Source organism: Diorhabda sublineata, chromosome 1 (assembly GCF_026230105.1).
Source record: "Diorhabda sublineata isolate icDioSubl1.1 chromosome 1, icDioSubl1.1, whole genome shotgun sequence".
Classification (NCBI taxonomy): domain Eukaryota; kingdom Metazoa; phylum Arthropoda; class Insecta; order Coleoptera; family Chrysomelidae; genus Diorhabda; species Diorhabda sublineata.
Window position 1 is genome coordinate 31,078,412 of NC_079474.1, and position 16,201 is coordinate 31,094,612.

General features: G+C 29.6%; 1 protein-coding gene across 2 annotated transcripts in view; it reads left to right on the forward strand.

The window, feature by feature from the left end:
* Positions 1-14,850, forward strand: part of LOC130447763 (lachesin-like) — a 399,219-nt gene extending 384,369 nt beyond the window's left edge. For both annotated transcript variants that reach the window (XM_056784763.1, XM_056784755.1), the window contains exon 6: positions 7,934-14,850. In XM_056784763.1, coding sequence (XP_056640741.1) covers positions 7,934-8,034 — 101 coding nt within the window. In that variant the 3' untranslated portion in view covers positions 8,035-14,850. The remainder of the gene's footprint in view (positions 1-7,933) is intronic.
* Positions 14,851-16,201: the final 1,351 nt, after the last annotated feature.

Sequence of the window (16,201 nt, forward strand, 5' to 3'; positions counted from 1 at the left end):
CAGTTTATGAATATAAAAAAAATAAAGATATATGTTGAATGATTTTGGAAAGCTTATCTATTCAATAGAACGTTCTTTATAGACACATTAAAATAATGCGATTCTTCCTTTAAGTATACAAGTAGTACTTCCAATTATTACACAAAAAATCGATATCCAATCAAAACAGTCCTCTATTTTTTGCATAACTCGAATATAAATATCTTCTCGTTACTAATTAAATTGAAAAAAAAAAACAATTGCTTATTATCGAAGAAAAACAATGAAAATATTATTTTTGTTGATTTTAGTACAAAATAAAATATATCAAATATTATTTTCGGTTGGAAAGTCCATAATTATAAAACCAAATATTACACAATCAATCATTATTTCATTATAAAGGTTACAAATTATACCAATTCCATGGATTGTTTGACAATAAAATCAAATTGCTTTCTGGAAAAGAGAAACGGAGGATGGTGAGAAGTATAAATATTACTTTATCCAGTATTTACAAAATTGCACTAGAAGGAACGCAGTGAATTATTGAGGTTGTATCGAAAACTCATACTTTCTAATTTGTTGTAGGATAAAATAATTAGAGCAAATAAATTTCATAATAATGCCGATGTTTGACGTTTGCAAAATATTGAATTACATATTACCATGAATAAGACTCCGAGAATGATAAGAAAATTGGAGAAAAGAGTGATCAAATATGGTCTGATTTTCAATAAAAATGAAAATATACAGGGTGTGCTGCAGGACTTGATGCAAATTATTCGAGAGTGAGTAAATGACATAAAAAAATGTTCTCATACGAACTCTTGTTTCTGACTTATAGGCTTTTAAATTATACACACGAACCATTAAGAATCTTTAAAGGATAATTACTTATGTCCATGAAGTGTGTTTAACAGAATAAATCATTCTACACTACTCTCTGAGGCCAGGGGCGGCTCATGCCCAATGGTTAACAAGCCGTAACTCTTCCCGGGACAACCTATACAATTTGAAGATAGCGAAAATGCATTCTTAAATCGATTTTTTAACAAATAGTTACGAGGGGTTGAATGAGAACTTTTATTTCATGTTATAAATTTATTTATCAAGTCCCGGAACAATAAAGGGTGTCCCACGACGAGTTAAAACTATATGTATATGGGAAAATAGTAAAATCATGAGTTCTACGTTTGAGTTTTCGGATACGATCTTTTTAACTACAATATTTTCAAAGATGGTCGACTTCCGGTAGAATCGGAAGTCAACTGTAACTTTGTATTTTAAATAAGCACACTATGTATACATTTTTGAAATCTACGTAAAATTTTAGTATACTTCTGTCTAAAAACTTTTTTCTAAAAATGCCTACTTCTTGTATAATTATTTATTTTTGTAAAAAATTTGACTTTAACTTCAATATCTGGATAACGGTAATGTTCAGGTATAGGAAAGTACTACATGAATTTGCTTCAATTTTTACTCCTGAATGCATTAAAATAGAAAAAATCGGGTGGTTCCATTTGAGAAAATGAAAAAATTTGATATTTATGCTTAATTTTAAATTCAGCGTATGAAGTAAATAAACTGATTCAGATTATGGAAGAAGAGCAGTTCATTTCCAAAATATCTAATTTTCAAACTTGAATTCATTGGATTTTATAGCATAATTCCTTAACTTAATTCAACTATTCCTTTAAACAAAAATTATATTATGTATAGATACTTTTGCTAATGGCCACAGTTGCCACATGCATATTATATATAGAAGGTATGACCCTAATAATCAGAATAATCAGAACACAACTTCGTTGAGGTAGAAGAAACGAATTTATTGTTTATGAATCATAGTATCAGTTCCTAACTGCAAATAATTAACAATAATTTGTTTTAAAGAAATGATTTATTAAACGTCAACAAAATGACTGAATTGACATGGAACGTCGCTTTAGTGTCATGTCATTCCGTTCGACCCACAGAACCCAAGAGTGAGTTTTGTTGTTTGACCATGCATGTCACTGTCTGCTAATACGACACTCTGTAGAGGTAGTAATTAAAGTAAATATATTTTCTTTACATAAATATAAAAACGTCGTCTCTTGAAACGGAATCTATAAAGGATATATACTTCGAAACCTAATTTTAAATAAATCTTTTTTTATGTCTTCTCTCTCGTTAAAAGAAAAATGTAATTAACGAAACACTCAAGAGTTTCTAGCAACAGTCGTTTTTTTAAACCCTATTGTATAATGATGATCAAATTAAATATTCTAGAGAAAATCCCGACTACAAAGGTCAACGCGTTCGGCATTCTCAATCGTGGAATTTAATTACTTCACTTCAAAATCCGAAGTCGCGTACAGGGACTTTTACCACCTTTTTGAACGAGATTGAATTAAGAATGTTCGACTAGTTTCTCGAATATTCTCAAATAGAAATCCATTAACCAGAAACTCCCATTTAAAATTAATATTTTATTATTTTGAAAACGGTGGAAGGCTTCAGGACCAAAAAAATGACAAATAGAACAATACATTGATATTAATTAATAGATTTAGAAATGCTAAGGAACTACAATGTATTCAAATGATTGATACAACTCTAAATTGATTTATTAGTACTGTTTCTAATTTTCACAAACTTTCTTTTCATTTTTTTGTAGCCTTAGTTTTTTCCATCGTCTCTTCCCATTGTACTCTCACTTGCTTTCTAGCCTGTCCTGATTTAGTGATAAGAAACTTTTCTGGAATAGTTGGTCTTGAATAAAGAATCGTTTTTTGTCGTTTGTAATTGTTGGCGGTTCTTTCCTTGTTTTTTATCATTATCGTAATTTCAATTTGGTTTTCGGATCTATCATGTTTTTACTTTTATTCGTGTTTTTTGTTATTTCAAAATAAAGTATTTCCTTGAGTGACAAATCGATTTAAATGAGTATAATTAAAAGTGCCGTTGAAATAAATGTAGCTAAATTGAACAATTTTCTAATCAAACTATAGAGCAACATCGTCAATTGTATTTTGAATTTATTTCTTGAAATATCTGCTGTATGTTAAAAAATAATTATATTTTAATCTCTCAAAGCTTTCTTGAGTGTTCTTTGAAATTGTCGTATAATTTTATCCTCCATAGAATCTTTTTTCTCAACATTATGACCATCCAAGAAAATGTCTCACACTTCACTTTCAATTAGTTTTCATAAAACGCCCTTCTTCCTATCTCTCATGCATATTAATGAATTATTTTATTCTGTTTTTCTTGTGTAATTAGTCTTTCGAAGTACAGTACGCAGGTCTTTATAAAATTTTTGCATAAAACATGAAGTTTCTTTAAAGGATGGCGTTTTTGCTCTCCTGAGACCGTACAAGATAATATTCCTATTACAGAAGTATTAATAAAAAGGAGAGAAAGAAAATATTTTCAAGATACATCCGTACATTTTTTAACGGAATTGAACATTGGAATAAAATCTAATAACGATAAGTTTGAATTTCATCTATCGTATAGTTGGTATGCTTCTCAAATTAGGTACCCATAAATTTTAGGAGTGTCTAGTGATTTAGCAATAATCTACAACATAAACTTTTACATATGAAATGGAAATATATGTTTTAAAGTCAAATTATACTTATGATTAATATCAAAACTTGATATAGTGCTGGAATTTTTGTGAAAGTTAGAAGAGCACATTTATCAAATATCATCAGATTGGTAAGAAAAAATTATGCGGATTTCGCATAAAAACTTTTTTTTTCACTATATTTATAAATATTTCCCCAGCAATAAATCATATTTGCTGCCTTATTAATAACTATTGCTTTATCAAAACGAAATAGAAGTAAACCCTACTATAATTTTTTCTTGACATACACTCTCATCTAGATTATCTAAATATTGTAAATGTACTGTAAACTAGTGCAACTAATGATATCATTTTTACTTTACTAAACCTTTCAACTACTTCTTGTACTCTTTCTTCTTAATTTCACTTGTACAACTGCATTAAATCCTCGAATGATTCGTCTGAATGGTTTAGATTAGTCAAGTCAAAGATACGGCCCGCGGGCCGCTTCCGGTCCCTGGCGATCGCAATGTATCACAGAAAGAAGAATCGTGTTTTTTTAGAGCTTTTAGAGTTCATTCGATTCATCTACGGATGTTTTAAATACTCGTACTCTCAAGTTTACGGATGTACTTTCAAAGGCAGCGCGAGAGAGAAAGACAGTATCGCCAACTCTTAGCAGCAAGCGGAAATATCCTATTATTTGTCGATAACGATAGAATCTTCCACGCGCTTCGAGCTCAGACTAGAACTTCCCTTAACCGTATAAAACGAGTGCGTCGGCGCGACGTGAGTCAGTTGAGTCCAGAAATCGAAGCGATACGGTTGGAAAAGGATTTTAATTGTACTGCGAACTAGTGATTGTGTAGGTATTGTTCATTCGATTGTGTCGTGTGCATGCCCTATCCACAATTGTTGTGTCGAGTTCCATAATTGTTACGATTTTGGTATAATGTCACAGAAACGTAAAGTTAATAGTGAGTTAAGATTTTTTCAGTCTAAATGGCAAATATCGCACTAGACTTACGAATGAACATCTCCCATCAATTCTCAAAATAACTACAACGAATATGATACCTGACATCAATGAGCTTGTCAGGTATCTGGATCCTGAACATAATTACCTACCATCTTTTATAACTTTGATATGATTTTTAACAATAGTATATTATATACTTATATAATTTCTTAACCTTTGGTTTAGATGATTTTCATGATACTCATTCACACTCACACTCATTCTGTATTCGAATCATTTTATTAGTGGTAAAATCCCCCATTCACAAGGACCTTGACAAATCTTGAGGTAAAGTTGGTTAGGGACTGTAAATACGTCATGGATTTGATAAGATAATTACCATACTCTGCCACGAAAGCCATCTGCGGAATGAAGATTCCCATATAAAGCAAACGAACGATCGGACATAGATAAGAAAGAATTAGAAAATTCAGTTATGACCTTGTCTCAGTGTGAAGCACTAGAAGGGACCAGGTTAAGTAGACCAAGTGAGGGGAAGCCCAAATGAAATGAAATCGGATAGATGACACATTAATCTTTAATTTTCCGTAATGATGTTGCCACAACCAATAGCTCACGATATATTGTTATTTTTATTAACCCATTAATTTAAATTTTTTGCGTGATGATTTTCTTTATATTTTTTTGTGTATGTTGCAATATGCCACGAAACAAATATTTTGTTTATAATTTGACATCAAGTTAGAAACACATTGATCACTCCAATATTTATCGATTCGCACCATATTTTCGAATCTGTTTGAATTCTTGATGTTCTATTCTCCATTGTCTTCTTCAAATTTCTCATTTTATTCAACGTGGTTCTTTTTTTAGACGTTAATAACTATTCTTTGTTTTCTCCCTTGTTGATTGAATCTATTTTTTTATGTTTGCCACTTGTTCGTTGGTAGTTTTTTATGTAGATTGTTGGAATATCAAACACTGCCTCGTATTTGTTTTTCGAATTGATTTGTCGAGTTTTGAAATCAAACAACAAAGTGAAAATATATTTTTTTTCCGTTATGCGCAGTACGGGTCCGCTTTATCATTTCAAGCTGAAAACCACTTTTCATGTCCATTATTTCGGTTCAGTTCACGTTCCAGACATAATATTTGCTTGTTAATCAATATTCCAATCACACATTGCGGATGAAAATCTCAATTTACCATTTAACTGAATGGGCAAAATTTAGCAACATATCTTACTTTATAATGCATAGCTGGATATTAACAACGATTCTATGTTACCTTATATTGATACATACCAATTTTCTTGTTTTCAATGTAAATATGCGTTAACCGTGTATGTGCTTTCGGGATAATATATTCAACTGTTATATTAACATCACCCGTTTTTATTTCTAGATTTTTTATTTTTAAAAAAAGCTCAATTTGATCCCTGTAAGAGTTTCTTGACTCTTAGAGATATTATAGTAAACTTTGTTATGATATAATGAAGTTTTCGGAAACTACTGCAGCTCTTTTTTTAACAATCCAGAACGTTTGGTAGAAAATAATAATGGTAAAATAATTGAAACGTCCAAGGACTTTGTGCAATGTCTCGTTGCCAATATTTTCTGCCGCTACAGCTCTCATCATTCAAAATTCATTTTATTGTTCCATGCAACTTTCCTCTACCATACTCTACACATGCCCGTACCAAAACAAGTGCTTTTCCTTAATATGTTGTTACTTTCAGGTCCATTTGCTTTTTTATAGTGCTGTTTCTGACCCTATCTAACCTTGACTCTATTTGTTCTTCTTGAGACGTCCATTTTTTCTTTATTAATCTTTTAGTCTTCATATACTAACGTCCTAATCATTGCATTGTAGATTCACAATTTTCGTTGTTTGCCTATTGAAGTAATCCATTATATTCCATTTTGTTATTGCTCTTACTGTGCTTATTTTACATCCCATTTCTGTATATGTTCGTTCATAGTTAAAAATAACTCCTAATATTTATAGATCTAACATCTCGCTAAAATGTCTTTGTTCTATACCTAATTTTATGTCTTTTGTATTCTCGTTTATTCACAGTTTGCGTGCCAGGTATTTTAAGTCATTTCTATCGTTTCCACGTAATACCCTAATCATTTGCATTTCTTTTCCCAAGTTTTTAGAGCTATAGAGAAGTATACTAATAAATTCTTTCTGTGTTCTATATATCCATCAATTGCTCTAAAGATAAAACTAGAACACTTTTTCTGTACAAGACCTTCCATCTCTAAAATATATTTATGTTTCTAAATCTTCTTGATATAAGGTCTCTTCTGTTCCAAAATTAGTTTTTTTAAATAATTTTTGAAATATGGATGAAATAGACGTTTCGACTTTTATTTAAGTCTTTATCAAAATATTTTGAACTAATTTTAAAACAGAAGAGATCTCAAATCAAGAAGATTTAGGAACGTAAACATATCAAAAGTCCTAAGAAATAAGAAATTGAAAAAACTCAAATATAATCGGATGACCCACACACAGAAAACTTTATTTATTTAAGATATATATCATTATTTGTTAAATAACTAGGTGGAAGATAGTGTGATTAGCTCTCAAATTGATATGAAATATGCTGGAATTCATTAACTGTGAATAATTTAAGAAATTCAAATAAATTGTAGTTTCTCATTTTGTAACTAATCCATGAATCTTGGCCTTGACTCTTGCTGTTAGTTTTGTAAACAACAATCCCATACACCTTAATACCAGACACTAGCTTCGATTTGAAAAGGTACAATCAAAAAAAGGACACCATAGGAATTTTGGCAAGCAAAGTCTGCTATATTTGATTCAAATACAATTGAGTAGGTTTTTTATAATACTTTTTATTTATAATAATTATTCTGGTGATAGTATAGAAATCCTGTTCAGAGAACTGATCTCATGTTTAAACTAAAATATACTTGTTCACGATTTATATGTTTTTGTGGAATTACTTACAAAAAAATAACCAACGAACTAATGTTAAGAAAAGAAACTGAAGAGAAATTTTGAGTAGTTTTCTTTATAGTTGCAAATCGTCAAACTATCATGCAATAAAACATACTTCACGCTCTAATTGAACGTCATTGATAATAAGAAGCCACGTAATGCTGTTCTCACCTCAAGAATGGTGACACTATTCAATGATATAATTAAATATTTCACTTAAGAGAAATGACGTAGTTGGAAAAAGTTTGAAGAGGAAAAAATGTATCTCCAAAAAGTGTATTTGTGGAAAAAAATTGAATCTACTCAACTCCAAGCTTATGCTATCACAAGAATTATCTCGAACTAATGATATTCATGATCATATTTATAGAATCATAAAATTGATGCAATATTGATGTTTATTTCAATTTAGTTATTTTTATATTTTTTTTATGTTATAGGTGAACATCCCGAGGCGATGCAACACGGCGGCAATCAGAGAATGGGTCCCTCTTTGGGCGCGTTAGCGTTCATTTCCTACGTTTTGTTGGCTTACTGTTAACTTCTAGACCCATTAGTCGTCTATTGATAACGGCTACTGTCGGCAATGTGCGTGTTAATACTTAACATTTGAGGAAATAATTCCCCTATCGTCCTGTGGTGTTTCATCAACACATTTCTCAGTGTAATATTGTTTTGTTTATGTCACTTTCTCGTTGTACTTATGCTTAACGATGTATGAATTTCGATTCATCATCTTTTATTGGTGGTAATTAGAAAGCGAATTGTACACTAAGAACTTTAATGTGAGTTGCACTAAGAAAATTTCACTCTTATGCAACACTATTTGACGATAGGGAAAATCTCCCGTGTTTAGGTCCCAATTCAAAATGGTACCTGTTTTTTTTTGTAAAGGGGTACCGCAAGATGACGTTTATTGTCCTATAAATATATTTTTTTAATAGTTTCTAGAATTATCTGTAACTAAATTGTATGAGACTTGTTTTGAATATGTCAAACAAAGGTTTTACATTTATATATATAATAGTTCTTAAAAAACGTAGATTTCTGTCCTTTCTAAATGATAAATATGTAGATAATCCATGCAATAAACTTCAAGAGAACAGAACATATTTCCAAAAAGGTGGCCATTGGTACCTTCGTGTCTTAGCTGGATTTCTTCTACTTAATTCATTGATAGTAGAAGATGACACAATTTTTGATCAAAGAATTCGAAGACTTCTTGTCAAATGATCAATTCATCACGAATTGACTTTCTACTTACATTGTCTTCATCTTTCTTCTTCTGCTGTCTAAATGTTGGTTACGAAAGTCCTAAATTCTAATTTTGAAAACGAATGTCTTGACACTACACTTTCAACTATCGTAAATCTTTATTCGAATAATCTGATGCTGAATCTGTCACAAACAAAATATTGGAAATATATGGAATTGAAAAGTTTGAACATTTTGGTGGTAAATAATTTTACTGACACGTTTTTTACCTTGAATATTACGTTTCAATTATCATTATACAGAAAATTATTGATTTTTTTCTATTTAGATCAATTGTTTGCGCGGAAAATATCAATGGGGGAAAATCCGCAGATGAAAGTGAAGATTTCTATCTCTTTATTTATCGAAAAAAACAACTATTTTCTAAATTTTTGTCTACAATATAAGTACACAACAATCCTCATCCCATTTCACGAATACATATTATTACTTTAACGTACTTTCACATTTAGGAAAGATTGTTCTTTGTCATTTCGTTTTATTTTTGAAATATCTTCTAGATGCCTATGAATTATCCATCAATTTTCTCCTGTAATGATGAATTTATTCAATATTAAAACTGGAAATGCAACAGCATGAAAAGTGCCGAAAGGAAGCATGTTTTCAAATAGAAATTTTGCTAGGATTCATTTGTATATTGTAAATATTGGTTTGTGTAATTTTGAGTACAAAGAAAATTTTTCATAACGATTTATTGAATTGTATTCCTATGTAATATAATTTGATTTTTTATTATAATTGCAACTATATTGGAAATAATATACTTGAATTTGGATAATTTTTTTAATCTGCTGAAGTTATAGGTGCTAAATAATTTTCAATATATTTCGCACACACTCTTCATATTGTATTGTATTAAATTCGAATTCAGTGGTACATTTTTTGTAATTGTATTAACAATGTTTCAAAATTATCTAACTGATATTCTCAATTAGCTAGTATTAAATATTAACTACATGCAGAGGATTCAAATTCTATTAATTATATTATCAGGCACTCGTTACATTATATTCCATGTTGATATGGAAATTTTTGCAAATGTTTATCATACCAAAAGCTTATGTACTTAATACGATGAAATATCCAAATATCTAATAGTTTTTCTTCTGGATTTTGTTGAATGACAATGTAAAAGTGAAATTTAGATAATGAAGAAAAAGACACAGAATAGACGTGAAACAACAAAAACGAGAACAGATAGGATAACAAATTATAGAAAAGCTTAAACAAAAACCACTAGAAAACATAATAGTTACAAGACGTTTAAACTGGTTCGGACACATGAAGAGAAGAACACCATAAATCCTAACAAGACGACTGATAGAAGCTAAAAGACATAAGAAAAGAAGGTGAGGAAGACTCAGAGAAACGTGATTTTCAATAAGTAGCACAGAGAGGAGCAAAATAGGGAAAAACAATGGAACAAATGAATGGAGTACCAGATGATAGGAAATAGTAGAAAAATGGTTGAAGAAAGAGTAAGTATGTTAATTCTCTAAGGCATAAGGCATTCTAGAGAACAAAAACAAGTTTTTTCTCAGTCTTTGTCAGTATTAGAAGCGTTTTTTATTGTGGTATGTAACATTACCTCTGAAATAAATCAATATGTCGATTCTGACATCATTAAAATATTTTTACTTCGATGATCTCGATGCAACGGTATTTATTATGTAAAATGAGGATTATTTTCACACACCTGCTTTATATTTGTTAATCCGTATATATTTCAATTTTTGTTTTTGGCCTTTTCGTGTATCTACCTTTCTCGATCTTGTTTTAAGAAATGATGCGCGTTAGAAATGTTAATCAAAAAGCAACTGCAAATTCAATGAACTAAATACCACCCAGTAAGCAGAAAGGTACATCATATTCATCGTGTGCTTCATTTCAGTTTTGTGAACCTAACCTAAATTAAAAAGCCTTCGTCCTTAATTATTATTTCCTTTTCTCTATATTCATATTTATTGTTTTTTTTTCCATTCACAGAACCATTTGCAGCTTTGTAGGGAACGTATATTTTCTCGTAAATTGTGTATTTTTATTTCAGTTTTAGGTACACTCCTTGACATACAAAAAATTATGAAGGTATAACTTTTTCAGCCCACCTCCAGAAGGATTATGAATCTCACAAATGTTTTAAAATGAAAAAGGAATTAAAGTGATATTTTCGAAAATATACTCCTTAATGAAATATTTCATATGAAATAGTAGTCCAATAACATGGGTTTTCAAATGCGTTTCCTAATTTTGAATACTTCGAAGTGTGTCTAAAAGACAAGAATTCCTTCACTGGATACGAGTAAAAAGAATTAATAAAAAGGTGAGATAAACAAACGACGAGAGAAGTTGTATACCTGTTTACCTTATAAAAAATTTTTATTTCAAGTTTTTAATTATTACCAATATTTATACCAAAATTAGGGGGACTAAATTTCTTGCTCACAATTTTGGATTTTGCGAAAATATTTAAAGACTTTAAATTTAGCAAACAAAGTTATAATGAATTCAAATTTTGAATTTCCATTGTTAACCACATTGTTGCATAAAACATTTCTTCCATTTATTATTTTTTAAATTATTTTATAAACTGCTCACAAGCATTCAAAACAATGTTTCTTAGGCCCAGTGCTTAAGAATGTTCTTTAAATCATAATTTTCAATCAACTTTCTTTGAACAACTAAAAAGCTATCATTATCTTCGATCAAATTTCACTCAGTTCAAAAAATGAAAATTATACAAAATTATCCAGAATTTGCACTTGAGGACCCATTTTCTTGAACGATAAGATAAGAAATACTGATTTCTCCCCCTTATACTACAACAGAACAAAAAATCAACATAAAAAACTCAAAATTATTTAATTCGCCAAGTTTTAAAATGGAATGATATCTTGGAATGGCTCGAGCTTGGGAAATTTTTTGTTTTAGAAATAATTCCATATATATTTTTTTATACGGCACCCTGTATAAGTATGTAGTCTCGAATATATATAAAAACTCTCTATGAAAATGAGATAGTAAATAACAAAACAAGCTTTTTCTAGATCTCAAATATGTGTAAGAAATTGATTCAACATAATGATTGAGCAAATAAGATGTTCAAAAATATTTTCCACAATTCATCGTATATAAAATATGAATATACATCGATCGATTTAACCACTCCGAATAATTGTACTGTAATATAATTATATTATTATTATATATATTATATAGTTTAATTACACAACCAAAAATCATAATCTAAAGTTGAAATGATGGTTGTGGAACCGTTATGAAAATATTGTTAACAACCTGCAGGCATTTTTTGATAAATTCCACGTCTCCTTTAATTAGTTCTTAAAAAATTCATCAAAATAATACCTAGTAGCTTCTAAACATTCCCTACATTTCAAATATATCTTTTACCATTATTTTGTCAGTTCTTCTTTATCATTTTCTCTTTAAATCCCTTTCGACATATCAAACTTCTATTTATTTCATTATTTTTTCTGTTTTATTCTATATTGATTTAATACCAATTTTCCCACTTATTTAACAGTAAGAAATTTGTTTTGATTTAATTCTAACAAATTGTTTTGCTACCGATTTGGTCTGTGCATTTTAATTATAAGTTACCCAGTGTTTTCAATTATAGTCTAAAATGTAATTGGGAACTGTTTAGTGAATATAGAAATATCTTATTACTACTAAAAAATTTGTACTGAACTAATTAAAGTTTTAGTTGAGAACTATTTTGCATAGAGTTTCGTGCGAATTTTGAAACGATGCCTGTCTACTTGCGGAGCCCCTTCGAGAAAAAGATAAAGCCTGTACTCTGGAACCGTACTAACATTGTGTTAGAAGTTCCCTTAGGATCAACTGAAACTTCTCAACACTATCTTCGGAGTATAACATTTTGAAATAGGAGTTGGCGTTGATTAAACGTTTACGAAAATTATGAGACTTCATTGTTTTACCCATGTCAAGTGTCAAATTATGATTTTCGATTTAATGCGCAGATTTGATTGGAATAACATTGAAAATAAATGAGTCAAAACTAATCATTATTCAAAAGTATTGATAGTTTTTTGAAACGGTATCATTGGAATCATTAGATTGCTTTTTCTCGATAAGAAAAATACTATTTTATGGTCTATGAAAATTATTTTTTGATACGTGAGGCAGAAGTCATAGGGATCCAAATCTGGCGAATAGAAAGAATATTGCAACAGTTTTCACTTTCATTCTCCGATTTTCACGAGGATATTTGGAAAGGGTGCAGTTAAGAATTATTTTTTAACTTAAACCAACTATTTTTTGACGAATTTTCTAGTTTTTCCAAATAATTACAATGAAACTTTACGTTTATTGGTTTATAAGCAGATAACCAACAAAATTTCTTATGTATATTGAAAAAATTGATACTTACACCTTAATCATCCGATTTTTGAAATGTAACTATTTTTGAAGCTGAATTACCAGGTTCCTTAGTCTCATATTTTATTTATAAAACAATACAAAAAATCATTGTTTCGATAGTCGAGCAAGCGGCACTCAATTTTAATAGATCTTTCTCTTACCAAAGATTTCACCCCTATCGAGACTTCTTTTGTATCTTTTTCGGATAATAAACGATATTGCATTATCATATCTTGGATTTTTACTATTATTTCTGGCGCAATTGCACTTGAACGCCCTTCACGTGAATAGCTTCTATGACCACCGTCTTTGGATGAAAAACTGATATCTGAGATAAACTCTAGATGTAAACTCCTTGGTGAGAAATAAAAAAGGAACTAACTACAAAAGCACAAATAGTGTGCACAAATTTCGCAGGAAATAATGGGGGTATAACTCAATGATCCTGCTATGGATTTATGAGCGATAGTGAGACGAATCATCACGTATAATAGTTGCGGAATCAAACCTTCATATGACCTGAGCCCTTTTGTAAAATCAACTGAAAAATGAGATAGATAGGGGTAAAAACAGTCACTTGACCAATCTACGAGGTTTGAGACAGGGATACATAATCCTAGGAAAATATAACCTAAGAAGATCTGTTGATGTGTCAACCTAAGTAAGAAAAATGAACGTATACAAATAGGAGCCCTTCCAAAGAACGACTTTTCTTGTGTTAGTACACTATATTAAAGTGTTCCAATTCTATAGAAATACTGTGACGCTTCAATTTTGATTAGATGGGCGTAAGCGGATAACCGATTTACATTAAACTTGTTCCTAAAAATCATGAGAGGACCGAAGCGAAGAGGCTAATGATGCCTTGACTTATTGAATGACATATCATATTGAACAACCTATAGAAATTATCATTTTATTTACTTTTCGATGAAAGTTGTTCCGAATAATTTGAACAAGTTGAAAATGAACTATCCGATGCAATAATTTTCGCTCTTCAATTTCCCCAACAATATTCGCATTTCCATGAGAATTTAGTAATAAGTTGTTGCAATACTGATAATTTTCTTGTGATACCTCTTTGTATTAATTACTGGAAATTGAATTCAATAATCCACCGTATTTAACAAATACCAAAACAATAATCAGATTCAAAAATCACTGATTCAAAAAAGTAAATTGTAGATACTGTCCTCGTTTACATAATAGCTTCATTACTTCATCCTTACAAGAAATAGAGAACAACATCAACTTTATTTGAAACGATATACCAAAGATGTTTCTAAGGATATTTAAATTAATCGTGATATTGCCCAAAAAATTCCTTTTCAAATATCCCCGCACTATAACAAGAAACGCCATTGGAGAGGCTGAGAAGTTTTGATAATATTCCTGTACTATACCTGTGTAAATGACCCGACATTTTTTCTACATTCCTCGTCCCCCTATTTGACTTCTCGTTTTATAATTTTAATGCTTTGTGCGCAAACGTAGTAAGTAAAACAGTAATTTCATGGTTAAAAATTTTTGACTCTGCATATTTAAGTTATGGAATTAATCAAAATAATATATCTCACTAACCGTTAGTAATAATTGCAAAAAAATGAAAAATAAAATTATCAAACTAAATTGGAATCAGAAATGTTGTATACCTGCAGATGAATAAATATTATTTCATACTTAGCTAGCACTTTGATTCTTTTTTATATAAAATATATCTATTTTATATAAATATTATATATATATTTATATTTAAATTTTTGAGTTTCGTTATTATTATTATGGTTTCTCATGATGCTCTTAGTATGCAACTAAAAATACGCCTACTTGTTATGCTGGTTGCATAGTTAGACGCACAAGTCTTATGCTGGTTGCATAGATAGACGAATAGAAGTATTAAACTGAAAAATAGAATTTTAAACAATAAAACAGTCAAATGTGATGCTAAGAAAACGATTTGAACAATTATAATGAGAATCCTCATAGAATCTGATTATGTATTATGAACAAAATCGGTAGGAAAGAGAATCAAAAAAATGACACATTAAAATAAAACAATACGAAGCAAAGAGTGGATTTAAAGAATTGAAATACGAACTAGAAACTAGAGTTTAAAGTACATAAGCTAAAAAATATGACAAATATATAAGGAATTAACAAAAATAGTTAAAAAATATTTAACCAGGATTAACCAGCTGTATGGGGTGTATTTGAGATTGAATTATTTTGACTACTTAAAAAATCTCGAATAACAACATGTAGATTTCATCCAAATTGAAGATTTTGATTTATGAAATTAACATCAAATTTTATTACCAATTATCATTTTCATATGAACAATTTTCAAATCTAAATTTACCAATTTTAAAGAGGAATAATAATATTTTAATTTATTCAAGTATTAACTGTTAAGCGCCAAAATTTTATTATTATAAATGAGAAGTTCGTATTCATTCAATCTCACCTTAGTCTTAAATTACTATAAAATTGTATATATAAAGTTACTATATGGCAAACTAGTGGAATAAGGTGGAAAAAACTATGTTAAATTGATTTTCCTAATTTAAAAAACACTGTTTCGTTATAATTAAATGTATATTTTCTGTTTTCACTTGCCAATTTTAAAAAATATCTTAAATTGTTGGTAAATTGATCTCACTGAATATTGATTTGAATAAATATTAAGAATACAACCGTATTTTCATGCATATTGAAATCTTGGTAAAAACACAAGTGAACATGTTTTCCCTAAAGTCATATAACAATAAAAATATTCTGTATTAAGCCGTGAAGAATGGTTCACAAAACAGTAATGTTAATGAAGCTTGTGATTGATTCATACTACCGTCGATAACTGCGCTACACATGAAATCACACTCACAAAAAATCATTTAATTCACGACAATGCAAAAAAAATATGCTTACTTCATAACCTCACTTTATTGTGAATCATAGTGTAATATTTCGTGTTCAGTACTTCCATCCTTGACGACCGGACACTTTTGCCTCTAGTATTCCAAGTATTCCAATTA